The 27,444-nt window shown below is 59.3% G+C and overlaps 1 protein-coding gene across 2 annotated transcripts in view; it reads right to left on the reverse strand.

The window, feature by feature from the left end:
• PIK3R5 (phosphoinositide-3-kinase regulatory subunit 5) overlaps window positions 1–24,338 on the reverse strand; it is a 46,432-nt gene extending 22,094 nt beyond the window's left edge. The window contains exons 1-2 of one of the 2 annotated variants that reach the window (XM_063175831.1): window positions 24,279–24,338; window positions 649–758 (exon numbers count right to left, since the gene is read on the reverse strand). In XM_063175831.1, coding sequence (XP_063031901.1) covers window positions 649–745 — 97 coding nt within the window. In that variant the 5' untranslated portion in view covers window positions 746–758; window positions 24,279–24,338. Of the gene's footprint in view, window positions 1–648; window positions 759–8,429; window positions 8,694–24,278 lie in introns of those variants that run through there. The other variant, XM_063175832.1, reaches the window with a different exon arrangement.
• Window positions 24,339–27,444: the final 3,106 nt, after the last annotated feature.

Raw genomic sequence — 27,444 nt, forward strand, 5'->3', positions numbered from 1 at the left:
ATTATTTTTGCTCGTTGCTGCTCTGCCCTCACCACATCAGCCCAAATCCCTTCACAGCCCCCTGCGCAAGGCTCAGCTCTTTATGGGCACCACCAGCACAGTATCTGAGCCAGGGCTGGGCTGATAACAACATCCCTATGTTGATAACAACATCCCCGTGCCGTGTGTGACAATGCAGCACAATCACAGCCCTGCCTTGGGGGCAGCAGCACCGGCAGGGCTGGCTGATTGCACAGAGGAGCTGTTTCTGGGCTGGACAAAGCCCTGTCCTCTGCCCAGCTCACTCAGGGACAGCTGACACCCCACACCACTGCCCTGCTCATCCTTACATGGCCAGACCTGTTCAGGGCCCTGGAACACCCTCCTGTTCCAGCAAAATGCCCAGGAGCACTGGCCAGGCTGGATGCCACCTCTGACTGACCACTGGGAGGGGAAAGGCCTCCAGCAGCTCCTGTGACCCAGAGAGAGCCCTGGGTGAGACCCCAGCAGGGACAGCACCAGCAGCTCCTGTGACCCAGAGAGAGCCCTGGGTGAGACCCCAGCAGGGACAGCACCAGCAGCTCCTGTGACCCAGAGCCCTGGCTCAGACACCCCAGCAGGAGCCCAGGGGACCCCAGAGAGGGAAGGCCATGGTTAAGGTTCACCTACCAGCCCATCTGCTGGCCACAGCGTCCCTGCCCAGCCCGTGCAGGCACCGCTCCAGCGCGTGGTGGATCCTGTCCTCCGTGCACGTGGTGTGCTGCATTTTAACTCATCTCCTGCATTGAGGGAGAAAGAAGGAGGAAAGTTAATAAAGGGTTGCCCTCGGTGGCTCCAGTGGTCACTGGCCATGGTCACAAACCCACCCCAAGTGGCAGGGAAGGCCCCAGAGCTGTCCCCTTGCTGTCACACAGCCACCGTGAAGGAAATTCCACGTGCCCTTGAGGCAACGGTGGAAAACACCGAGGGGATGTGAGCCCAGCACAGAGGACATTGTGAAATTGTGCCTGCAGCCCTGCCACATCCCACCCCTGCTCTGGGGCCCTTGGCTTGCAGAGCCTGTGCTGCCCAGGAAGGTTTATCCCAGCCAACCCACATCGTGTCTGGGACACCAGGAGCAGTACGGGGGATGTTACTGACCTGAGCAATCAGAGGTGCCCAGGTGGCCATTCCCTCTTGCCCTGCAGCCCAGAGGGACCCTGAGGCAGCTGGACCCCTCTCCCAAGGCACAGAGATGGGTCCACCCACACATTCTCTGCCTCTTGTTTAGAAGCAACGCAAATGCACAAAAATAATCGAGCAAGAAGAAATAAAAGCTGCCAATGCTACAAAACCACCTGCGAGGCAGCCCTTGCTTTGAGCCTGGACAGCACCCATGCCACACAGCCACGTCATTCCCAGAGAAGCTAAAACACTCAATTCTCTGCCCATTTGGCCAGGATTTGGGGCCAGCACCCAGCAGTGGCTGTGCCCACCACAGCCCCACCCAGCCTGTCCCAGAGCCACTGTGACCTGGCAGAGGCTCCGGAGCCCTCCCTGCCCCATGTCCCCAGCACGGCCATCTCCACCCAGCCTCCATTGCCAGCAGCTCCCTGGAAGGGCTCAGGAAGGCTGAGCCTGGCTGCTGGAGCTCCCTGGGGGCACAGGGAGACACCTCCAGCCCTGCCCCAGAGAGGAGCCACCAGCAGCTCCCCGGAGGTGACAGCAAACACCCCAAGCACCCCTGACCTGCCCAGTACCCACACTCCCCTCACCCCAGAGGGGCTGCTGGGCTCCTCCTCGCTGCCAGAGCTGAGTTGGGCCCTGCAGCAGATCCTTTACCTGTGCCCAGGGCCAGGAGCTCCAAGGAGCGCCGCGGTGCCTCAAGGCAGTGCGGAGATGGAGCCCAGCCCTCGGCCGGGCTGCAGGCAGGAGAAAGGCAGTGAGTAAGAGCCCAGGGTGCCTCACAGACACCCCTGCACCAGCCAGCTCAAAACCCAGCTCAGTCCTCGGGGGACACGGGCTTCTCACCCCGCACCAACCCCAGCATCCCTTCCTGCCTGCCTTGGCACACAACGGGAGGGAATGAGAGATAACACCCACCCTGATATTGCTGTCACTGCCAAACCACAGAACGCACTCTTCCTGCTGTGCCATGGACCACACGGGAGCCTGAGCCTCCTCCCAGGGCAGTGCTTATGGAAGCACTTCCCGTGGGAAAGGCCTGGCTTCGGCCACCACAACGGAGCAGAAACTTCCCTGCTGTCCCCTCCTTGCCACCCACGCTGAGCACAGTGACAGGGGACAGCTCTGCAGAACACAATCTGACTTTCAGGAGCCCTGTTAAGCATCTTAACACCAAGAAAAACAAGTGCTGAGGTCAAGGCTTTGGAAAATGCTTTGCTTTTTGTGAGGGTGTTGAGCAGCTCCACGTGGCACCACTCCAGTGATGGCCCAGCCCTCTCCACACAGCAGGGACAGCACCTGGGTTTACGAGCCCCAAGTCCTCAGAGAAACCCACCTGCCCCAAGGTTTTTGCCCCATTGTCAGCAGATGCCCAACAATTCCCAACATCAGGGCTCAGGGCTAGGTTGAACCCATTCCCTCTGAAGGTGTGAGCATCCTAAAGGGCAATTTATAATAATTAATTAGGATAAAATATTTATTTTTTAAAATATTAGTTATTATATTGAATCTCTAACAAATTACTTTCTTAAAAACCACTTTTTAAAGTGAGTGAGAGAAGGCCCAGCACACCAAAGCTCAGCTTGGGAAGTATCACAAGATTATCTGTGAAGCTGTCCTTGCATGGGTGCCAGACCCTTGGGGAATTTTCAGCCAGGATTGCTTGGTTAAGAGGCTTCATTCATCTCTGTGGGACACAAAGGTGAGCAGACAAATTAAATATTTCTGTTAATTAACACCAACCGAGTAAACATTTATCCTGTGGTGGGAAGTGGGAACCTGCTAACCACTCGGTTTAGATTTTCCCTTGTCCTGCTTGAGACAAACAATTTGTAAAAATGAAAAAAAAAATAGTTTTGAAACAGTATGAGAAAGAATTATCAACAAAACCCATCTTTTGCTGCTGAGCTGTGAAGCCACCAGAGGTCACGGGAAAGCCTTGGGGCATCACAGCTCCCTGACAAGGACTTTCCACTCAGCTGGGACCCTCTGGGGTTCCCCACTTGCCTCCACACCCTGGGACCTCTCCAGGGCTTTCCTGGTGCTCAGGATATGCTCAGGATGTGCTCCATGCCCAGGAGCAGAAGGTCCCTCGGGAGCCAAGGTGACACCAGCAGCTCTGCAGGGCTGGGACAGGGCACAGAGCTGCCTTTCCAGCAAGGACAATCCCTTCTCTTGGGTTGGGGTCCACCTGAGCCCCATCTCCAACACCCAGGGGACTCTTCTGAGCTCCATCTGCAGTGGTGGAGCCCAGGACCAGAGGGAAGAGCTCAAAGAGCCAAATGAAGCAGTGGAGAGGATCAGACCCCCTTGCAGGACCCCTCTCACCCCCCAGCAGAGCAATCCCCAGAGCCTGGGGGCTCCACCACCCCAGGAAAGGCTCCAAGGGCAGGAGAATGGGGCCAGGTACACACAGAGTGAGCTGAGATCTTGAGATCCCAGAAACATCTCCTCGGACAGAAAGGATCTGCCAAGGAGCTGCCCAGGACCTTCCAGAGGGGATCCCGCAGCTCCACCGGCACCTGGAAACCCGCGGGTACCCTCGGGCCGGGACAACGCCCTTTCCTGCCCCGATTGTTCTGGGGCTGAGCATCCTGGGCAGGAAACGGGAGAGGAAAAACAAAGCCCTTGGGCCGGGGGAGCGGCTCTGAGCGCACTGCACAAGTTTGGGGACAGTGGCAGTGGGTGCAGGGACACAGATCCCTCACCTGGGTGGGTGCCAGGACGTGGCTCAGCAGCCAGAGGGGTTTGGGCACCAGGGGAACCAGAAAAAGGAGCTTGATGACGCTGAAGGAAGCAGGAGCTTGGGCTGATGCTGCAGAAGGAAAATAATTTGGTCTAAAGCAAAGGGATCCTACCCAGAGCTGTTTTCAAGGTGAGATCCTCAGAAAAGAGGATCATTGACTCCTCTGAGCTCCACCTCAGCTCTCTGCCTCCTCCAGCTCACCCTGGGGGGAAAGGACAGGAGCTCTGGGAGAATCCTCACTGCAGAGGAAGGGCTGGACATGGAGATGTGCCCTGGACACCGAGCTGGGCCCCAGACACCGAGCTGGGCCCCAGACACCGAGCCAGGCCCCGGACATGGAAACGTGCCCCGGACACCAAGCTGAGCCCTGGACACCGAGCCAGGCCCTGGACACCGAGCCGGGACCCGGACACTGAGCCGGGCCCTGGACACCGAGCCGGGACCCGGACACTGAGCCGGGCCCTGGACACTGAGCCGGGCCCCTGGACACCGAGCCCAGCCCTGGACACCGAGCCCAGCCCTGGACACCGAGCCGGGACCCGGACACAGAGCCGAGCCCCGGACACAGAGCCGAGCCCCGGACACAGAGCCGAGCCCCGGACACCGAGCCGGGCCCTGGACACCGAGCCGGGCCCTGGACACCGAGCCGGGCCCTGGACACCGAGCCGGGGCCTGGACACCGAGCCGGGGCCTGGACACCGAGCCGGGGCCTGGACACAGAGCCGGGCCCTGGACACCGAGCCGGGCCCTGGACACCGAGCCGGGCCCCTGGACACCGAGCCGGGCCCTGGACACCGAGCCGGGCCCTGGACACCGAGCCGGGCCCCTGGACACAGAGCCGGGCCCCTGGACACCGAGCCGGGCCCCTGGACACCGAGCCGGGCCCTGGACACCGAGCCGGGCCCCTGGACACCGAGCCGGGCCCCTGGACACCGAGCCGGGGCCTGGACACCGAGCCGGGCCCCTGGACACCGAGCTGGCCCCTGGACACCGAGCCGGGCCCTGGACACCGAGCCGGGCCCTGGACACCGAGCCGGGCCCCTGGACACCGAGCCGGGCCCCTGGACACCGAGCCGGGCCCTGGACACCGAGCCGGGCCCTGGACACCGAGCCGGGCCCTGGACACCGAGCCGGGCCCCTGGACACAGAGCCGGGCCCTGGACACAGAGCCGGGCCCTGGACACCCAGCTGGGACCCAGACACAGAGCCGGGCCCAGCAGTGCAGCAGCACATGCCTGGTGCCTGCTCCTCCAGTGAAACTGTTTTTCTTAGATTACAGAAGAAAACCTTGGGTTTCAGGTGTTTGCTTGCAGGGTTTTGCTGCCTCCCCTCCACCTCACAGAACAGCCACAGATAGAAAGCCAAAGCGAGGGAGGGAGGGAGGAGCTGGAGGAAGCCTTTGTGGGGCACGGGGCAGTGCGGGGAGAAAGCTGCGATTTTCAAGAAAAGCTTCACCTCAGTGTTTGTCAACGAGCGAGAGCGCTGCACGCAGCAGGAGATGAGGCTGATAAGATGCTCGCTCAAACCACAGCAAGGCAGGGTACCAGGGGATCCGGGAGGCAGCTAGGGTGACAAACATCCTCCCAGGGTGCCTGCAGAGGAGGCTGTGCCAGCCAAAGCCCGGCTCAAACAGGGCTGGGACACAGGCTGCTGTGACACTGAGGGTGAGCACACACAGCAGGGACCTGAGGGACATTCACTGCTGTGCTGTGAACCCTCACTCCAGCGAGTCCCCACTCCCTGAGCCAACAGAGGCAGAGGCAGCAGAGGAGGAACACGGAGAATCGCTCCCCAAGAGCTCCTGAGGCAGTGATTTCATCTCAAAGCAGAAGATAAAATTCCTGCCATAAGAAGAAAATCTACTTCTGGAATAACGAAAGTGCCTGTGCCTGCAGGATAGTGGTACTGAAGGGCAGGAATGACATGGGACATCCCACTGCTCACAGGAGGAAACAAATCCTGAGTTATGAGTGGGACAGAAATGGTGTTTTGGGAAGAGGAGAGGTACCAGCCTTGGGAGAAAGAACAGGAGCAAGCCTTGCCCACGCCGCCTTTCTGAACTGCAATGCCTCATTTACAGCAGAAATGTGAGAACTGGGGGAGCTCTCAGAGAGCCCCAACTGCAGAGCTGCCCCAGAGCCAGAGATCAGCGCTCTCTGTCTCTGAGAGCTGGGCTGCAGGAGAGGCTCCCACCGCGGGCCAGGGAAACCACCTAACGTGCAAAGCGGTTTCGGAGTGCTCCGAGTGTCAAACAGCACTCACAGAACGTGACACAACAGGGGCACAGCAGCACGGGTGTCACGCCCAGGGCTGGCTGTGTGCTCCCCCGTTCCAGCAGCAGGGGTTTACACCCGGGGCTGGCTGTGTGCTCCCCCGTTCCAGCAGCAGGGTTTTACACCCAGGGCTGGCTGTGTGCTCCCCCGTTCCAGCAGCACGGTTTTACACCCAGGGCTGGCTGTGTGCTCCCCCGTTCCAGCAGCACGGGTGTCACACCCAGGGCTGGCTGTGTGCTCCCCCGTTCCAGCAGCACGGGTGTCACGCCCAGGGCTGGCTGTGTGCTCCCCCGTTCCAGCAGCACGGGTGTCACACCCAGGGCTGGCTGTGTGCTCCCCCGTTCCAGCAGCACGGGTGTCACACCCAGGGCTGGCTGCCTGCTCCCCTGTGCCAGCAGCACCGGTGTTACACCCGGGGCTGGCTGCCTGCTCCCCTGTGCCAGCAGCATCACCCAGCATCCCGTAACCCCAAGCAACAGCACCCAGCAAGCCCCAGATCCCCGGCAGGGCAGGGCTGACCCTGCTGTGGGACCCGCAGGGAGCAGAGGAGAAGCTCAGGCCCAGCCCCAGCCCACAGAGGCAGCGCTGTGCCCGCTCAGCACCCGCGGTTTCATCGCCGGCCCCTCCCGGCCCCGGGATGGGAGCAGGAAACCCGCAGGGGGCTCAGAACAGCCTAAGACGAGTCAGCCCCATTCAGAGCCCTCCATGCCAGCCCTGGGTGTCGCTGCCAAGGCGTTATTCAATGGGATTTCCCAAATCCCAGCCCCAGGATTACCTGCGTTACAGCACAGCTTAAGGCTGGGCTCGGGAGGTGAAGGATCTGTGAACGCCAAAAAATAAACCCGAGAGTGAAAACAAACAACAACGGCTCCAAAGTGCAACCGCCTTTGTTGGGGAGTTTTGGAGATAAAGGCTCCACTGAAAGAAAGGAAAAAATCCAAAATATCAGCAGCAGGGTCCCAGCACTGCCCTCGGCTCTGGGATGTGCTGACCCCCAGCTGATGAAGGCAGAGAGAGGCTGCTGCAGCATCAGGAGCAGGACTCGGCACTCCCAGGGTGAAACAAGCCCGTGGGGGCTCCCAGCATCACCAACAGCTGCCAAGGGGCACCTCTGCCCCATCCCTCCACAGGAACAGCCCTGGTGATAACGGAGATTTGTGACCTCAAATTCAGGATTGAGCTGTCCCAAGGGTGTGCAACCAAAGCTGCAAACTGAACCACAGGAGGAGCAAAACCAGGGCTGCAAGAGGCTCAGCAAAAAGAACAAAATAATCCAAGAAACTGTTTTGAGGTGAGAGAATTCCTCAGTGAATGGAGAGGACGCCAAATAAATCAACCTGCCCAGAGGGTGCACAAGGAGAGACTCAAAGAGTCAGAACAAAACCTTGCAACTCATCATTTCAAAACAGTGTTTGCCCTCATCTGCCTGTGATTCAAAAAGCAAAAACTGAGCCAGAAAAAAATGAAAACTTCTCACTCCTGACCAACAGAGACGTTTTGCTCCACAACCAGTTTAGATTCACACAGCAAAGAGCAAGCCCCCAGCAGGCCAGCCCTCCCTGGGAGCAGTGGGACCCACCCAGGGGTTTCACCTGCCCCCAAGGAGGGTTCCTGTCCTCCTGCAGCATCCCTGAGACATCCCAAACCTGGAGCTCCGGCTGCTCCTGTGTCCCCAGAGCTCCCAGTCATTCAGTTCCACTCCCTGTGGAAACACAGGTGGCTTCCTGGGACCAGGGACAGCTTTAACCCCGTGTGAGGGCAGGGGAAACACGTGGCTCAGAGTGGGGAACCCCAGAAAGCCCTGCACAGCAGGCAGAGCTCCTGCCCTGGGCAGGGACCACAGAGGGGCTGGGGTCTGCTCCTGGGGTGTTCCAGAGGTGCCTGGACACAGCCCTAGCCCTGAGCTCTGGCCCTGCTGGAGATGAGCCCCTGGATCCCTTCCAGCGTGGCCCATTCTGGGATCCAGGGCACCTTAAACCCCCTCTGAGCTGCTATAAAATCCATCACCAGAACGATCCCGTGCTTGTCTCAGCTTTTCCACCTTCTGTATTTTAACCGCAGCACTCACAGCTCAGGTCTCACCTGGGCACTGGGGACTGGCTCTGTGAGGTGCCTGGATGAGCTTTTTTTAACATTATTTTAAAATAGAAACAGCCCAGGCCGAGCCGAGGGAGGTCCCTGCCAGCCCAGAGGGGGCTCAGGGCACATCCCGACCTCCCAGCTCAGCGCCGCCGGGCTGGCAGCAGCTCATTCCCCTTCTCACTCACCTCCGGGGAGACTTCGCGTTCTCGCTGCGCTTTGTAACCTCCAAACACCGACTCAAAGTAGCGACAGGGTTATTTTACCGGAGCTCAGGCTGGTGGCTGCAGCCGCAGCTCCCGGCAGGGATCAAAGGGCACCGGACTGAGGGGGTCCAGTCCCAGCTCCCTCGGGAATGCCCGCACTCTCCAAATTAACACGGGGGCTGGAAAGACACCGCTAATTAGCCGGCCTGGCCCCTGAGCGATTAGGGGCAGCCAATTAGCGGCAATTCGCTGTCCCTGCGCTGGATGAACACTCGCTGCTGCTCTGGAGGGCAGCTCCCACGGGGAGAAGGGCAAAGCGCCCCAGGTCCCTGCTCTGGGACACCTCCCGGTGTTTGTGCTCTCCTCCCCAGCTCTGGGACACCTCCCGGTGTTTGTGCTCTCCTCCCCAGCTCTGGGACACCTCTCCGCTGTTTGTGCTCTCCTCCCCAGAGGAGAGCTGATAAAATTTCTCTCCGTGTCCCCAAATCTCGTTCCTGGAGCCGCGGCAGCTCTGTCAGCACACTGATGCCAGCGCTGGAGCTCCTCCTGTGCCGGGCACTTCGCTCCTTGGCACAAACATCCGACACTGAAATCAGTGACCGGCCCGCGGTGTTTCGGGGCTGAGGAGCTTGGGGCCATGCTAAGCTCCGTGTTTAAAGAGTTGTTGGGTTTGTCCCTGCCCCAGCTCCACCCGTGACTGGGCAGCACCGGGAGCGTCCCCCAGGCTCCCCAGGTGTCCCAGCGCCCAGCGAGGGGGGACAAGGAGCCAGCAGCGGCACCTCCCAGGCTGCTCACCCCTACAGGAACACAACACAGGCTGCTGCTGTGCAGTGCTCGCAGAGGTGTTATGAACAAAAATTCGGTTAATATTTTTTTTGTGAGAAAAAGTTACAAAGAAGCAGCCATATCACTGGCCCTGCCCAAGTTCTGCGCGTTTTGTTATTGCAATCACGGGTCGTTGTCGTTAATGGTTGTTTTTGTATTAGTAAAAGCCTTGGCTGGGGCGAGTTAATGGCCCTTCTCCTGAGACTGTAACGGGTGGGGACCTTCCCGAGGCTAAGTTGTACCTTTCTCATAGTGAAGACACCTGAGAAGGTGGGGGGGGTTATGCAAAGTGACTCCAAGACCAATGCAGCATGGTCCCCCACTGTACTGAGAAGACCCCAAAAACAACGAGCCAAATAAGAGTTGAGAGACTGGAGTGATGTCTGGATGTGAGGAGCGGAGTGCTGGGCCTGCAAGAGATGCGGGAAACCTTCATCGTTCCTCACCCTGTCCTCGAGATCCCCCGGGCCGGGTCTGGGAGGGAGCGAGACCCGGACCGAACTAACAACTGGAAAAGGATCAACAGGCCCTGAAGGCTCCCACGAGGATCTGATCCCCAGCTCTGCTTCTGGTGGACAGAGCTGTGCATATCCTCCTCCTCTGAGTCGCCTTGGGAGAGAGGATGGGAAGCTGCAGACCTGCCGAGCTACCCAATCCTGAGCTGATCACTTTTAATAAAGGCATTCAAAAGGAGAAGTAGTCTCCTGGCTCTGTTTATTTCAAGAGGGACCCACAGGTCCATGATCAAAGCCCAGAGTAATGTGAGACCTCTCTGTGCCTCAGTTTCCCCTCCAGCAGGAGCAGCCAAGGCTCCTGCTCAGCACAGTCCCTCAACTGCAAAGGTGAACCAGAACTTTCTTACATCCTCTCACTTTCATCCCCTACTGCAACCTTCTCAATCCCATTTATAAACCTGGCAGAGCAGAACATGCCAGAAAAGCATTTTTATAATAAAACATCCTAATTCTCCACCGAGGTTATTTCTAACCCACAAGAACCACTTGCCTTAACCAAGACATCCTGCCACGGGCACCCAGCCTCCCATCCTCAAAGTCTCTGAGCAGCAAAACAATGACACAGAGCCAGAAGTGCCCATGCAGCAGCAAATTGCAGAAATAAAGCTGCACACGAGAACACCACATGTTCTCAGCAGCACTGCATGCAGGAGAGCTGTGGATTCGACCAATGGGACCAGAACTGCCCTGGAACTGCTTTGTTTTGTTGTTTTGGTTTTTTGGGTTTTTTTTAATCCCAAATTTCTCAGAAACAAAATACAGAACTGCCTTGTCCAGAGCCCTGCTGCTGCAGCAAGCGCTCAGCTCAGTAAATCTAATTAATGAGCCAGGAAAAGTGTCACTCGTTTGCTAACTACTGCACCCGGGGCTGCCAAACAGACAGATAAAGGATTTAGCTGGGGCCCATTCCAGCCAGAGGAGCTGGGAACCTGGCAGGGAGAGCAGGAGATTTGAGGGGGCTGAAAAGAAAAGGAGAGGAGGGGGAAAGGAAAAACATCCCTCTAGATTAGCACTTTGCAAATGCAGGCATGTAAATCAGCTTAGGCTGGCCATAATGCCACCCTTGTGAGCATCTGGGCACAGCAGCGGGCAGGGCCTGCCCTGAGTGGGGCTCAGGGCCCCAGAGAGGAGCTCCATCACAAACAGCAGCTCCATCACAAACAGCAGCTCCATCACAAACAGCAGCTCCCCCAGAAAGCAGCAGCCCCCTCTCACAACCAGCAGCCCCCTCTCAGAACTCAGCCCTCCTCTCACCAGCTCTCAAGTTTGCACAGGAAGCCAATTAGGGGAGACCTGGGAACAAAGGAAGATTCATAACTGCAATTAAGTCTTCAAAGGGCTGGTCATAAGCGTGGCTGTTACAGATGCAGCTGGGGGAGGGAAAATCCCAACAAACTCTTAGAAAGCCTTGGGGGGCTTTAGGATCCCCCCCAAGCTGGAAGAGCTGCTCACTCCCAGAACAAGGCATCACCTGGCAGAGAAGCACTCGGCCCTGAGGGGCCCAGGCAGGACCAAGAGATTTGGGGTTGAATCTGCATCAAAGGGGTCCAGCATTTGTCCCTTACTGCTGCTACTTCACCCCATCCCATCCCAGAGCTCCTCGTGGCTCTGGACCCAACCCTGGATCTGCTGCTCCCCTGTGTCCCTGGCAGGAGAAAGGGCTGAGAAGAGCTGAGAGGAAAGGAAACTCACCCGAGGTGCCAGGGCCACCCCTGGGGATGTGAGCAGAGCACAGAGGGGCTGCAGCAGCAGCTCTTGTGCCACTCAGGACGGCTCCACTGTGCCCGTGCCCGCTGCCAGCCCTCGCTGGCACTTCCCTGTGCTGGCACCTCCTCTGCTCACACACTCCCAGCCTCCCTGCAGCCCCTCCCAGCACCTTTGAGCAGCTGGAGAACACCTGGCAGAGCCGGGGAAGGGCTGGGGCAGGAACAGCTGGCTGGGGCTGGGGCAGAGCTGGGGGCTGGGGCTGCTCCCCTCACTGGGGCTGCTCCTTCCCCCAGAGCCCCAGCAGCTGCAGCAGGAGCCCCAGCCCAGCCCAGGCTCAGGGAAGTGCTGCTGTGGGACCCCAGAGCCCACAGGGACAAGGTAACCCCAGAGTCACCCACAGCATGTCCCACAGTGCTGCTGCTCTCCCCCACAGGTCCAGCTCCTCCTCCTCACCCCCCTCGGAGTTGTTCCCAGGCTCAGAATCTGCGGTGTGACCTTGGAAAGTCCTTTGTGGCTCTGGAAATGCTCTGGCTCTGGGTGGTTTTGCATAAGCTCCTTTCCCTGGGATGTTTTACCCTAGTGCTGAGCATGTAGGGCTGGGTAACCAAATGAGGTCAAAGAAAATTCCAGCCAAAAGCCCGGCACCCTCAGGGAGCGGCCAGGAGCATCCCCAGGAGCACAGGCTGAGGGCTCTGCCTCCCCAGCAGCACCAGAGAATCATCCCAAGGTGGGAATATCCCTGTGGAAACCAGTAGCACTGCACGAGATCCCAAACAACCCACGGGGGTGCAGGGACATGGGACGGTGCCTCCCAGGGGTGGAAAAACAGGAGGAGGGAACTCCTCAAAGCCCTCAAAGCCTGCAGCCCCCCATGCCGGGGTCTCCTGCCATTACAACACTTCCTAGCTGAGCAGGAAGCCCCGGGCCAGGAGCTGAATCCCAAATCCATCCCAGAGAGATCCCAAATCCATCCCAGAGAGATCCCAAATCCATCCCACACAGATCCCAAATCCATCCCACCCAGATCCCAAATCCATCCCCAACCAAATCCAAAATCCATCCCACCCAGATCCCAAATCCATCCTACAGAGATCCCAAATCCATCCCAGAGAGATCCCAAATCCATCCCCACACAGATCCCAAATCCATCCCAGAGAGATCCCAAATCCATCCCCACCCAGATCCCAAATCCATCCCCAACCAAACCCCAAATCCATCCCACCCACATCCCAAATCCATCCCACCCAGATCCCAAATCCATCCCACCCAGATCCCAAATCCATCCCCAACCAAATCCATCCCCACCCAAACCCCAAATCCATCCCCACCCAGATCCCCCTCCCCAGCCATGGCTGGACAGTTTCCAAGGGCAACCCACACTTCTGCAATTTCAGAGATCTTCTTACCCCACCTTCCGTGTGCTGCCCCAAAAGGAGAAGTGCTCGGGGCCAGGGGGAAGTTGTGGCGCCCTTTCCTATCCTGGAGAGGATTTCAGGCTCCTGCCACATCCGAGGGGCAGCTCTGGCCACGCTGCAGGGCTGGCACTGCACAGGGCCCCGCTCTGGGGCGAGCAGTTCCAGGAACATCAACAGCCCAGAGCAAGAAAACCCATAAATAAAGCCCAGACACAAATAGTGGGGCAGAAATGACCAGGCTGCCCCTGAAATAAAGCCCAGACACAAATGGTGGGGCAGAAATGACCAGGCTGCCCCTGAAATAAAGCCCAGACACAAATGATGGTGCAGAAATGACCAGGCTGCCCCTGAAATAAAGCCCAGACACAAATGGTGTGGGCAAAACCGACCAGGCTGCCCCTGAAGTAAAGCCCAGACACAAATGATGGTGCAGAAATGACCAGGCTGCCCCTGGCACTCACCAGATACCCCAGCAGGGCACATGGGCACGGAGGGCTGGGCACAGAGGGGCAGGAAAGCAGATCCAGGGCCAAGCCAGGATTTGGGCTCCCCTAAGAGATGGCACAGGTGGGCAAACTGGGCAGTTCTGGGCCTTCCCCTCTGGTTTGAGGGGTCAGTTCTCCCCAGGCAGCAGCAGCAGAGCCAAGAGAGCCCCCTCTCCCTCCCTGTGTGTGCCCACCTGGGCTGAAAGAGCAGCTCCATCCTCAGCAGCTGCTGCCAGATCCAAGGAAAGGCTCTTCCCACCATCATCCCCAGAGCCTGCTCCCTTTGTTCAGCACAGGGCTCTGCTCTCCACTCTGAGCAGTTTCAGCCATCGCTCCTGTCCTGCTCTCCACTCTGGAGGGGACTCAGCCATCACTCCTGTCCTGCTCTCCACTCAGAGCAGTTTCAGCCATCACTCCTGTCCTGCTCTCCACTCTGAGCAGACTCAGCCATCACTCCTGCCCTGCTCTCCACTCTGAGCAGTTTCAGCCATCACTCCTGTCCTGCTCTCCACTCTGAGCAGTTTCAGCCATCACTCCTGCCCTGCTCTCCACTCTGAGCAGTTTCAGCCATCACTCCTGCCCTGCTCTCCACTCTGAGCAGACTCAGCCATCACTCCTGTCCTGCTCTCCACTCTGAGCAGTTTCAGCCATCACTCCTGTCCTGCTCTCCACTCTGAGCAGACTCAGCCATCACTCCTGTCCTGCTCTCCACTCTGAGCAGTTTCAGCCATCACTCCTGCCCTGCTCTCCACTCTGAGCAGTTTCAGCCATCACTCCTGCCCTGCTCTCCACTCTGAGCAGTTTCAGCCATCGCTCCTGTCCTGCTCTCCACTCTGGAGGGGACTCAGCCATCACTCCTGTCCTGCTCTCCACTCTGGAGGGGACTCAGCCATCACTCCTGTCCTGCTCTCCACTCTGGAGGGGACTCAGCCATCACTCCTGTCCTGCTCTCCACTCTGGAGGGGACTCAGCCATCACTCCTGTCCTGCTCTCCACTCTGAGCAGTTTCAGCCATCACTCCTGCCCTGCTCTCCACTCTGAGCAGTTTCAGCCATCACTCCTGTCCTGCTCTCCACTCTGAGCAGACTCAGCCATCACTCCTGTCCTGCTCTCCACTCTGGAGCAGTTTCAGCCATCACTCCTGTCCTGCTCTCCACTCTGAGCAGACTCAGCCATCACTCCTGTCCCTGCCGTCACCAAACCTGGATTTCTGCCGCCACGATGGAAGTTCCATCCCCGTGTGGAGGGAAAGGTCTCTTGCATCCCTTCCCCAGGGGGTCAGGTCCCGTTAGCAGGTTTCTCCAGCACACCCAGAAGTGGCTCAGGCCCCATTCACTCTTTACAAGTTCCTTCTGGAACTATTCACAAGTTCCTTCCGTAGCTCATCCCCAGAGAGGCACCCGATGTGATTTCAGAGGGACTGAAATTACAGAACATTAATTAGCAGGGAGAGCATCCCAGCAGCCACAGGGTCAGAACACAACACCCGGAATTCACACCTCGTTAGGAGTTACTGGCGGAGCAGCACACAAGATCTGCCACTGCAAGGGCTCCCATCCCCCTGAACAAGGGGGAAAATCAATTTTCCCAGACTGACCAGGTCCTCGGGGCTTGCAGAGGAGGGCATTCAGCAGGAAAACCCAGTTCCCCTCAAAAACTCCCCAGAGCACAGCTGCTCAGAGGGAGAAACCGCTGGGGGATTAAAGTCCTCACTCAGCACCAGCTAAAGAAGGGAACTGCCACTGCTGCCCCACAGAATTTGGATCTCCACAGGGATGCAGCTGAATGAGGCTGGCCAGAGCTGGCTGGGGCTGCCCAGGTGCTCCCTGAGGGTTTATTCATGGTTTGGGTTGGCAGGGACCCTCTCCAGCTGAAATCCTTGTGAACTTCTGCCCAGCCGACACTGCTGGTGTCCTGTTCCTTACAGCACCAGAAACTCCAGGGTTATCATCCTGAGCCCCAAAAACGAGTCCAACAAAGAGGGAAACCAATAAACCATGCAGTGACTTTGGAGCACCCCATCATCTCTGTGCTCTGCCGTGGAGCCCCGTGGGGACTCTGGGTCTGTCCAGGAACAGGAGCCATTGCCTCCAACAGCCAGCCTGGATGGGGATGGAGAGACCACCCAGGACATCACCAGCCCCAGCCTGGATGGGGATGGAGAGGCCACCCAGGACATCACCAGCCCCAGCCTGGATGGGGATGGAGAGACCACCCAGGACATCACCAGCCCATCCCCAGCCCTGCCCCCAAACTGGGCTCTGGGAGTTTGGCAGAACTCAGCCAGCTCTGTTCTCCTCCTCAAAAACCCCAAGGCCAACAGAAATGACACAGATCTGATGTGAGTAAGAGCTGCCCAGTTTTATAGCTCGGTTTTCAGAGAGGAAATGCTCTTGTTCCTGGCAGCAATTCTGAAAACCCCTGGCCACATGATGCAAGAGTTAATTTTAGCCTCTACCAGTCACTGTCAGCTCAGGGGAGGCTGAAGTTCCACCCCACATCAGCGGCAGCTCTGCTCCAGGTGAGATCCCAGAAGCGAGCCTGGGGACAGCCCGGAGTGGGCACAGCCTGACAGGAGCTGGGGGTCCCCAGCAGGGTGGGATGGGAGCCCCAGGGCTCCTCTCCAGGGCAGGTGGGACCTCAGCACAGGAGTTCTTGTGTGTCACAGGGGGAAAGACAGAAAATCCAGCAAGTGCATCATTCAGAGAGGGAAAAAGATGTTGCCCAAAGTGCAACAGCAGCACCAGCCTGAGCTGTTTGTGCTGAGGAGGAGCTGAAGGACTCAGCAGAGGCCAGTGACCCCTCCCAGCACTCCAGGGACAGGCACAAGGGCAATTCCTACTGGGGGGGGGTCTGTGCCCACTCATGGGGCAGAGCTGGTGAAACCCTGTGTGTGTCCAGGCTCATCAGGGGACCCCCCAAAAGTCTGTGGGACACCTGGGGTCCATGGCCACACAGAGCAGGCACTGAGCTCCTGCCATGAGCCCCTGCAAGTGCCCCGAGGAAGGGTCTGGATCAGGAGGGTCCCAGCACAGCCCCATGTCCCACATCCCCACAGCAGCTGCCCCACACAGGGCCCTTCTCTGGCCATCCCTGGGAAAATCCCTTCTCACTGTGCCAGGTCACGCGTGGGTGGCACTGTCACCTCCAGAGCACAGGGAAACACCAGAGCTGCCACACCAGGAGAGCTGCTCCTCACCATCCTGCATTCCCCTGAGCCTGCCCTGCCCCTCCAAACCCTTCCCAGGGCTCCTGTCCCATCCTGTGCTCCCTGAGCCTGCCCTGCTTCTCCAAACCCTTCCCAGGGTTCCTGTCCCATCCTGTGCCCCCTGAGCCTGCCCTGCTTCTCCAAACCCTTCCCAGGGTTCCTGTCCCCACAAATGTCCTGTGGCTCCTCACTCTGCCCCCCTGGGTCACAGGACGGGGCAGGGTTGGGTCTGGTGGGTTTTTTCTATAGAATAAACATCTCCCAGCCGGGATGGGGTAGGGACAATCCCAGGGACAGGGTTGGGTCTGGTGGGTTTTCCTATAGAATAAACATCTCCCAGCCTGGACGGGGCCAGGGACCCCCCCAGGTGGCACAGGGGTCCCTCCCAGAGGGGACCCCAATCCCTGCCCCACTGCCTGCCCCTGGCAGCTCCCTCCTGTGCAGGAGCTGATCCCAAATCCTCCTGGCTCTTTGGAAAAACAAGTTTACACGTGAGCTTTCAATTGGCGCTGGCTCTGCTGAACTCCTCCAGCTGTGACACAAAGTAAACGAGAGACAAACCTCCAAACACGCAGCGTGACCATTCCTGAGGGCTTTTTGTGAGCTCTAATGCCAAACCCACTAAACAGATTAACTTCCAGCATAAACAAGCAAGTAAATCTTTCCCCCAAGGCCCTGTGTATCCAAAGGAAGCTTTAGAAGCTGCTTCCTGCCATTGTGGAGGCCCTGCTGGGAACCCAGGAGCCTTTTCAGTCGCTGGCTTGGTTGCCCAAACCCTGCGGATTGCTCCCAGCACCGCGAGGACAGACGGTGGCAGGGATGTTTCTGTGCCCATTGCCCTCGTGCCAGGGCTAAGAGAGGCTGGATGTCACATGGTGGCAGGGACATTTCTGTCCCCATTGCCCTCAGGCAGGGGCAGGCAGGGCTGGAAGTTACAGATGATGGCAGGGATGTCGTCCCCATCACCCTTGGGCCAGGAGGGCTGGATGTCACAGATCTGGGCAGGGAGTTTTTGTGCCCATCACTCTCAGGACAGAGGCAGGCAGGGCTGAAGTCACAGACCTGCCAGGCAGGTGTGAGCCCCACCTGGGAGGGCACAGCCACAGCTCCCCTGTGCCAGCAAGGGCAAGGAAGGCAGGAAGGAGATCTCCAAAGGGGGGACAGCCCAAGGACACGGGCACCCATCCAGCAGCGGCCAAAGCCAGCAGGCTTCACCCCCTGAGCACCCTCACACAGCCAGGGCAGCATCCACCCCTCCTTGGGAGGGAGAGCAACAAACCCAGAGCCTGAGACATTTCCAAAGCCACGTTCACCCTGGGAGGCTGCAGGCTCAGCCCTGGAGGCCGTTCCTGTGTCCCAGAGCTGCAGGGGACAGCACACAAAGGGAAGGTGCTGGCACTGGGGACATTGGGGCAGCCCCACCACAGTGACCCAGCTCCAAGCCAAACATCCATGGAGAGCACAAGGCAAGAGGTGCTGCCTTCTCCACACAAAGAACCCGTCCATAACTCTCTGTCCCCTCTCCCCAGCTCAGGGACTGATCTGGAGGTGACACCACTGCCACAGGTGACACCAAGAGCAGCCCAGCCTTGAAGAGCCTCCAGCCAGGCTGGCACAGGCCTGACCTCAGAGCAAGCTCCCAAATCCCCCAGGCACCCACCACAGGAGCAGGGAGCTCAGCACAGGAACTTCCAGCCCCAGATCCTCCCAGGACAGGCTGGAGCTTCCTGGCCCAGGGGCTTTTCTCCAAAAGGGGCAGAAAAAGGGCACCTTCATCCCAGCCCTGCTCCTGGAGCTGAGCTGAGCTGGCACTGACTGTGGACACCCCATCTCCAAAAGCTGCTCCTTAATCCTGAAGCACCACCCTCATGGTGATCCCTGCTTGGAGCCCACTTGGAGCAGGTGGGATGGGGTTAACTCTCACCAGGAGCAGGTGGGACCATGTTTAATGCTCACCTGGAGCAGGTGGGACCATGTTTAATGCTCACCTGGAGCAGGTGGGACCATGTTTAATGCTCACCTGGAGCAGGTGGGATGGGGTTTAACTCTCACCTGGAGCAGGTAGGACCATGTTTAATGCTCACCAGGAGCAGGTGGGATGGGTTTAGCTCTCACCTGGAGCAGGTGGGATGGGGTAAACTCTCACCAGGAGCAGGTGGGACCATGTTTAATGCTCACCTGGAGCAGGTCCAACCGTGTTCAATGTTCACCTGGGGCAGGTGGGATGGGGTTTAACCCTCACCTGGGGCAGGTGGAATCTTCTTTAACCCTTGATATCCTCCATCACTTCTAAATGAGCACCGGGATCTGGCAGCTCAGGAGCAGGGAGTTCCCAGGCTTTGGGCCATAAAAGTGGAGTTTGGGTTTGCAGCCATTCCTCCACACCCTGGAATTCCCTAAGGGAACAGCCCCTGGCATGGAGACCAGACCAGCCTGGGGACAATTCCCAGTTAATGAGCAGCTCTCGGGGAACACTGACCTTGATGGCTTTGATTGCAACCCAGCTAATTGATCCAGGGAGGCCTCAGGCAGGAAGGATCCCCCCAGCTGCATGAGGAACAGCAGGGATCTCACACAGCTGGATGAGGATGAGCAGGGATCTCCCACAGCTGGAGGAGGTGCAGCAGGGATCTCTCCCGGCCTGGAATTCCCTCTTTCCCACCACAAAGCCCCCACACCTGAGAGATGCTGTGAGTCCCCCGGGCAGCTGCATGCCGTGTGTACCCATTTAGGAGCTCTATCAACACAAAGACACCGAGAATGAAGAAACATTGGCGGGGTTTCACATGCACAGTCTGCCAGAAACAATGAGAAAAGGGAAATGCCACCTGAAAGGATGGGAGCTTGTTTGCCGAGAAGCCTCTGGGCTGAGGGTTTAAATAGACACAGAGCGCGGGGGAAGCAGCTGAAAGGGGAAGCGTTTCATCCTAATTTGAGACAACAAAGAATAGGCCTTTGTGGAAGGGATGAAAACACTTCTGCAGGCCCGGAGCAAGGCGCCTTTCCCAAAGTGTGCAGCAGCAGCAGCAGCCGTGCCCCATCTGCACAGCCCCGCCTGGAACGGGCAAACACGGCAGGGAAAGCGCCCGGAGCGGCCACACAAACCCTGCAGAGAGCTCCCAGCCTGGGGCAGCGCTGGGGCAGTCACAGGATCGGGCTGAGCCGAGCCCTTCCTGCTCAGACACAGCAGCTGCCAGCGGCGTGACCGGGCCGGGACCGTGTCCTCTGTCCCCTGGCACCCTCACATGGGCTGCTCCTGCCAGCTCTGCTCATTCTGCTTCAACCCACCCCAAAAACAGCGTGCCCGTGTCCTCTGTCCCCTGGCACCCTCACACGGGCTGCTCCTGCCAGCTCTGCTCACTTCTGCTTCAACCTGCCCTAAAATGAGCACCTTCAACGGGACCGGGACCGTGCCCTCTGTCCTGGCACCCCTCACATGGGCTGTTTGTGCCAGCTCTGCTCACTTCTGCCTCAACCTGCCCTAAAATGAGCACCTGCAGAGGGACCGTGCCCGTGTCCTCTGTGCTGGCACCCCTCACATGGGCCGCTCCTGCCAGCTCTGCTCATTCTGCTTCAGCCACCCCAAAAACAGCTCCTGCAGCGTTTTGGGGGCACCCAAGCTGCTCCCAGCCCAAGCACTGCGGGGATTTTGAGCAATGAAACAGAGCATTCGAGGGGGAGCCAAGGCCCAGCCCTACCTCTGGTACAAATACAGAGAGAGCCCCTGCGGCACCCAGTCCTTGACAGTTGTCACCGAGAGTTGTCACCGATCACTGCCTCACGCAGCCAGGGAGCGCTCTCCTATCCCCTCCTCGCCCTGCCAGCGGCTCCCATCTGCCGGGCAGAGCCACCTGCGGCCCTTCCCCAGCTGGCACAGGTGGGGAGGCAGCCCCGGGCACCCCGAGGGCTCCAGCCCCGTTCCGGGAAGGAGCAGCCCAGGTGGGAGCGCTCAGCCACAGCTGCCCGGGCAGGTCCGGCCTCCAGGCTCGGCTTTACCAATGCAGAGACTGAGTCTGGGTGAGCTCTCAGGCGCTGCAGGTTCAACGCAGCTGAAGTGAAACCAGCCCAGCCGCGGGCTGCAAACCCTGCCAGGCTCCCGGAGCACCGCTGTGCTGCGGCATCCCGGCCCCAGCTCCGGGCTGCAAACCCTGCCAGGCTCCCGGAGCACCGCTGTGCTTCTGCTGCTGGGCCCCAGCTCCGGGCTCCAAACCCTGCCAGGCTCCCGGAGCATCGCTGTGCTGCGGCATCCCGGCCCCAGCTCCCATCCAGCCGCACATCCCGGCCCCAGCTCCCATCCAGCCGCACATCCCTGCTGGCCCTTCCCGCTGTGCCAGCCGCCGGGAGCCCAGCAGCCATAAGCTGAAGCTACTTTATTTTTCTTTTTTCTTTCCTTTTTTTTTTTTTTTTTTTTTTTTTTTCCCCAGTGGCAGAGCTTGAAATCAGAGATGAACAAGTCTGAAGGAGCTCCCGCCTGGCCTCTCATGTATTCCAGATGCACATGCTCCAATCGCCGCTTGCCAAACAGGATACGAGGCGCAAGGAAATAAAGCATTTTATCTTCAAGCTTTTCCAAGAGGGTATTAGAAACAATGGGGAGGAAATACAAAATTAACACTAGAGAAGAGCAATTGGCAGTGCCCTCGCGAGGCTGTTCTTCATCACAAGGCTGCCTATTCAGCGGCTTTCATTAGGAAAATCACATCGCAGAGCCATTCCCGACAGTGTCCCTATTTCCTAATTAGGCTTCGCCAAAGAGCTGCATCTCTCAGTTCCCGCCCGGCGCACAATCACAACAATTACCATTTCATTGCACCCGGCCGCCGAAAACACCGCAATTAAAGCATCTGAGGAGTCACACGGGCGCGTCAGCAGCGAGACAAGTTCTCACGTCGTGCTAATTGGCGGCCAGAGAGGGATCAGAAGGACGGGAACGGTGGGGTTCGGTCTCCGTGCTGGGAAAGGCGCTCGGGAGCCGCGGGCGAGGCTCGGTGCCAGCCGGGAGCGCTGGGGGCGGCTCCTGTCCCCCTCGGGGCTGCGGCACCGGGAGGGGCTGTGCGGACCCCCGGGAATGTCCTTGGGTCACAGCCCGTCACCAAAGGGCCCTGACCCGGCCCCGGGTGGCGCGGCCCTGCCTGGGGTGCGGGTGTCACCTGGAGCCGCCGGTGGTGGCTTTGGGTGGGTGGGACCTGTCCTCACACCGCACATGAGGGACGGGGAGTCCTGAGCCTCGGAGGGAAGGGGTGCAGAGGAGAGAGGAGGGAAAGAGCTGCAGGGCCTGGATTGCACCCACAGCTCCCATGTCCTCCAGGCAGCGACATTTCCAGCCCGAAAGCAGCAAAGCGCAGAGCTGCAGTGTGGGCAGCAGGGCGATGCCCAGGGAGCTGGGGGGCAGTTTCCGTATAAACCTCATCCTCCCTCCCCATCCCCTCACCTGGAAGCTCAAACCGCTGCTGGGAGCAGAGCTCGGACACAAAAGGAGCCTCTCGCTGCTCACAAGAACACGGGGCACTCACCTGAGTGACACCCTCAGGCACAGTTCTCCCCTTGCAGAATAAAAATGCAAAACTGGGCAGCCCCACTGCTCAGCGGGCACCCAAGAAAGAGAAGTGGAAACTGCTCCAGGGTGAGCAGCAGCATGGCAGGGTCCCCGCGCCGAGCCGGGCGGTCCCTGGTGCCCAGCAGAGGCAGAGCAGTGACGCTGGCAGCCCTCAGCCCCGGGGATGAGCTGCAGCACGGGCAGCTCGCCCTGCCAGAGCAGCTCATCCCGCTGGAGCCGCCGCTGCTCCTCTGTGCCAGCACTTCCCACTGCTCTCAGTTCTTCTTTCTCAGTGCTCAACCCACATCTTCATTTCCACATTCAGCAAGAGGGCACTCGGGGCCACTCCTGGCTGGTTTCTGTCCCAGCTGGGTGCCCTGATCTCCCTGGAGGAGGGAGAAGAGGGCGGCACCATCCCACAGCCCGAGGTGTGGGGCTGCCCCTCACGCAGCCGAGGCACAGCAAACTGCACTTTCTCCCTCTGAAGGGGCACCTCCAGCATATCTCCTGCCCTTTCCTCTGCCCTGAGCGGCTGCGGAGCTGCGGGAGCAGGACAGGGGTGCCCACACAGGGCCGGGAAAGGCAGAGCACTGAGCTCACATCCCAGCCCCTGCCACAGCACACCTGGAAAGCTGCAGAGCACCGTCAGCATCACCTGAGCCCTCCAGCCTCGCACAGTCACCGTGACTGAGGGACAGAACCACTGCCACCACCACAGCCAGGCTCTGCCTCTTTATCTTCTCACCTTTCTATGTTCGAGCTCTAATCTGAGCAGCGCCCAGAGCTCCAAACCGCTCTGCAACCAGGTTTAAGAAACACTTCACAACTCCATCCGTGTGTGTGCTTTGAACAAGAGAAAAACCCAAGCACCGAACCAAGAAACCTTTCTGAGAGCAGGAAATCAAAGCCTTGACATCCTGCATAATCCCTGGAGTTTGCAGCGGACCGAGATTTAGAAAACTGACCTGAATGGGAGAACAGAGCAAATCGCAGCTGTGCAGCAGCAGGAGCAGCCCCAGCCCGCAGCTGCCTGAGCAGTTTCGCTGCCCCGGGAGCAGCACGGCCCGAAACCAGCCCTGAGCACAGCACACGGTGCTGGGGACAGCAGCCAGCTTGTCACAAACATCAAAACAAAGCGCTGAAAGCTCTTTTCTCCCGCTTTCGTTAGTGATTTGAATCAGCGGAGCCTTTTTCTCCCTCAGGGCTCACACCTCCCAAGCAGCTCTGAGGGAGCTGGGCCGGGCACTGCCCGGGTGGCACTGGGAGGCCACAGGAGCAGCACCTGATGGGAGGGAGATGCTGTGGGCAGGCACAGCGAGCAGCGCGGGCTGCTTGAGAGGCAGCGCGGGCACGGCCCGGGGCTGGCGCGTCTCCAGCCCCCGGTGCTGGAGGGTGACGCTGCTGAGCTGCTCACATCCCAAACCACATCCTGCTGCCAAAGCAGCGCCTTCCCGGGGCTGCTCCTCAGCCCCCCGGGCAGCCCAGACCCGGCTGAGGGAGCGGCCGGTGACCTTTGGGTCCCTGCAGGGAGGGCTCCTGTGCAGTGCCCGGGTGAGTCACCGCCTGCAGCCCTGCCAAAGCCCCGGAGGGGAGCGGAGAGCCCCCGGCATTTCCCGGGGACCCCGCCGCGGCACGGGGGTCCCCTGGGGCGGGCAGGGCCCCACACCTGGCCCCGAGCGGCAGCTCCGTGGGGCCACGCGGAGGAAAACAAACACAGAGTCCCGAAATGAGTCACAGCAGCCGGGCCGTCCCCACCCGGGCCGACACCGGCTCCTCCTGGCCAGGCACGGGCTGCAGGGGCACCCTCCAAGGTGCCAGAGAAACGCCAGCCCTGGCAGTGACACCCCGCTGGCGGGTTTGAGAAGTGCCCCCAGTTACACACGAGCCCCGCACACCGCCGCTTTCTGTCCCGCTCCTGTCCCCGCATTTACAGCGAGCCAGCGGCACTGCCCTCTCCGGGCACGCTCGTGCCCAGCGCACCAAGCCCCAACCCGCGGCTTCCACGGACACCCGGGAACGCAAGAGAGCCCTTCCTCCACGTACACGGGGTGCACGGAGCCCCCCGCCCCGGTCACAGGGACACCCCTGGCTCGGTTCGTGCACGGTCCCCCCGGCCCGGTTCTCCCCCCGGCTCTCTCACCTGCGGGGCGGCTGCCGCCGGGGCTCCGTGCCCATCCTCGCCGGCCCCGCCGCGCTCTCGCCGGGCTCCGCTCCGCGCCGGGCGGCACCGGCGGCACCGGGGCGGGCGGGGCTGGCGGCGGCTCCGCCCCGTACATGTGCGCGCCCGCCCCGCCCCGGCCGTGCCCCGGCACCTGCCCCCGCCCGCCGCTTCCTCCGCCCGCCCAGCCCTCTGTGCTTCCCTCCATCCATCCATCCATCATCCATCCATCCATCCATCCATCCATCCATCCATCCATCCATCCATCCATCCATCCATCCATCCATCCATCCATCAGCCAGCCAGCCAGCCAGCCAGCCACCCCTCTGCTCCTGCCTCCCTGCCTGCACCCTGCCCTTCACCCAGCCAGTCATCCATGGATCCCCTCTTCCGTCGATCCATGGATCCCCTCGTCCATCCATCCATGGACCCATCTATTGTGGTACCATCACCTCTTTCCCTTCCACCCTTCACTCTTCCCTTCATCCACCCCTCCTTCTGTCCCTTGCTCCTGCCATTCTGCCCCTCATCCCTCCGTGCATCCATCCACTATCCATCTATCCATCCTTCCTTCCTTCCATCAATCTCTCCCTCTTTCCATCCATCCATCCATCCATCCATCCATCCATCCATCCATCCATCCATCCATCCATCCATCATCCATCCATCCATCCATCCATCCATCCATCCATCATCCATCCATCCATCTGTCCATCCACCCATCATCCATCCATCCATCCATCCATCCATCCATCCATCATCCATCCATCCATCCATCCATCCATCCATCCATCATCCATCCATCCATCCATCCATCCATCATCCATCCATCCATCCATCCATCCATCATCCATCCATCCATCCATCCATCCATCATCCATCCATCCATCCATCCATCCATCCATCCATCATCCATCCATCCATCCATCCATCCATCCATCCATCATCCATCATCCATCCATCCATCCATCCATCCATCCATCCATCCATCATCCATCCATCCATCCATCCATCCATCATCCATCCATCCATCCATCCATCATCCATCCATCCATCCATCCATCCATCCATCCATCATCCATCCATCATCCATCCATCCATCCATCCATCCATCCATCCATCCATCCATCCATCATCCATCATCCATCCATCCATCCATCCATCCATCCATCCATCCATCCATCCATCCATCCATCATCCATCCATCCATCATCCATCCATCCATCATCCATCCATCCATCCATCCATCATCCATCCATCCATCCATCATCCATCCATCCATCCATCCATCCATCCATCCATCATCCATCCATCCATCCATCCATCCATCCATCCATCCATCCATCCATCCATCCATCCATCATCCATCCATCCATCCATCATCCATCATCCATCCATCCATCCATCATCCATCCATCCATCTCTCCATTTCTCCCTCCCTCTCTCCATTCCTCCATCCTGTGTGTGCTGTTTTCCTTCTCTCCCCACACTGCCCTGTGTCACCTTTGCAAGACAAGCCCCCAGCCCCTCTGTGCCAGCACCAAGCCCGGGCTGGTGACACCAGGCTGGGACGTGCTCCTCTGGTGGCACCTGGGAATGGCCTTTTCCTGTTGTCCTGGAGGCTGCTCCTGAGCAAAGGCTGGTGCCAGCCTGGTTTCTGCCCCATACCTGTCCCCATCCCCTATCCCCTGTCCCCGGTGCTCGGGGCAGGAACCCGGGCAGGTTCCTCTGCGGATTTCGGTTTGTCGAAGAGAGTGACCGCTGCGTCTGCTGCTCCGAGAGTCGAAACCCGCTCGGGGGCCAAAATAGCTGTGGGTTCAGCAGTGAAATTCCAGTGAATTTTAAAAAAAGCAAGCGCAGTCAGAGCCGAAATCCCCTTTCGTCGGTGGCCCACGGAGACAAACGCCGCTGTGCAAAGCACACACGCGCAGTGCCTGCGTCACCTGCGCCAGGTGAAACCCCAGGGAGGGACGTGGGCCCGGCCTCCACCAACTGAGCGGCCACCAGCAGTTCAGAAGAAATCCTGGGGCAGCAAAAATAGCGGGACAGGGAAGATCAGGTGGTGATGTCACGATGTCACGGTGCCACCTGCCCCAGGGCGCTGAGCTGGGAAACAGCCAAGGGCTCCGGCAGAGCTCTGGGTCCCAGCTCCTTCTGGCCACAGCTCTTCACTGCGTGCCAGCCTGGGATGCCACTCTGACCTTTCCCACCCCTCCTGCCCGTTCCCACCTCCTCGTTTCAGAGCCAGCTGCTCAGGCTGAAAACTGAACTCCTCCCTGAACTGAGGAGCTGGGAGGTGCCTGAAGGGCCAAAGCTGCAGAGGCCAAACTGCTCTGGCAGCTGGGGCCGCAGCGTGTCCCCTCCTGTCCCTGCCCTCCCCACCTGAGGCCCGGGCAGCTCCTTGTTTTGCTCCTGGGGGCCCGGGGCAGCTGAGGAAGTTACCAAACATGGCCTGGGGGGGCTCGTGGCGGCGGAAGGAAGCGGAGGAGGGCAGGGAGGGGCCGTGCCAGGGCTGCAGCAGTGACAAACAGCGCGTGGGGCCACCAGGCTGCCACAGCCAGCTCGGGGAAAGGGCCCTGGAGCAGGGCCACCTCCAGGAGATGTCAGCATCAGCGTGTTCCTGGGAGCTCCTGGAGCAGGGAGCTGTGTTCCTCATTATTGCTGGCTGCTCTGAGCTCAGGGGAACCTGGGGGTGCTGGTGCCACAGCAGGCAGCAGGAAGTGATCCCAGGTGGCTTTTGGGGTCACACAGAGAGCAGGAATGGTATCCCCAGTGGTCACCCCCAGGAGGAGGGGTAGCACTGAGTGTGGCAGTGGTGACACCAGCAATGATGAAGCTGTTGGAGCTCCAGCCAGAGCAGGCCACGGAGCACCAGCAGCTCTGGCACATCCCAGCTCAGCCCCTGCCCCTGGAGCTGCCACCCAGCCCCCTCCTCCTGCAGGAGGAGGAAGCTGAGACTGTGCTCTGATGAGCTCATTTAGACCTCTGGGTTCTCTCTAAACACCCCAGAGACAAAGAATGGGTTGGGTTGGAAAGGACCTTAAAGGTTCTCTTGTCCCAAACCACTGGCAGGTGAAGGGACACCTTGAACTCAACCAGGTGCTCCAAGTCCCATCCAGCCTGGCCTTGGACACTGAAGTTCACCTTG

Source organism: Melospiza melodia, chromosome 24, assembly GCF_035770615.1.
Source record: "Melospiza melodia melodia isolate bMelMel2 chromosome 24, bMelMel2.pri, whole genome shotgun sequence".
NCBI classification, from domain to species: domain Eukaryota; kingdom Metazoa; phylum Chordata; class Aves; order Passeriformes; family Passerellidae; genus Melospiza; species Melospiza melodia.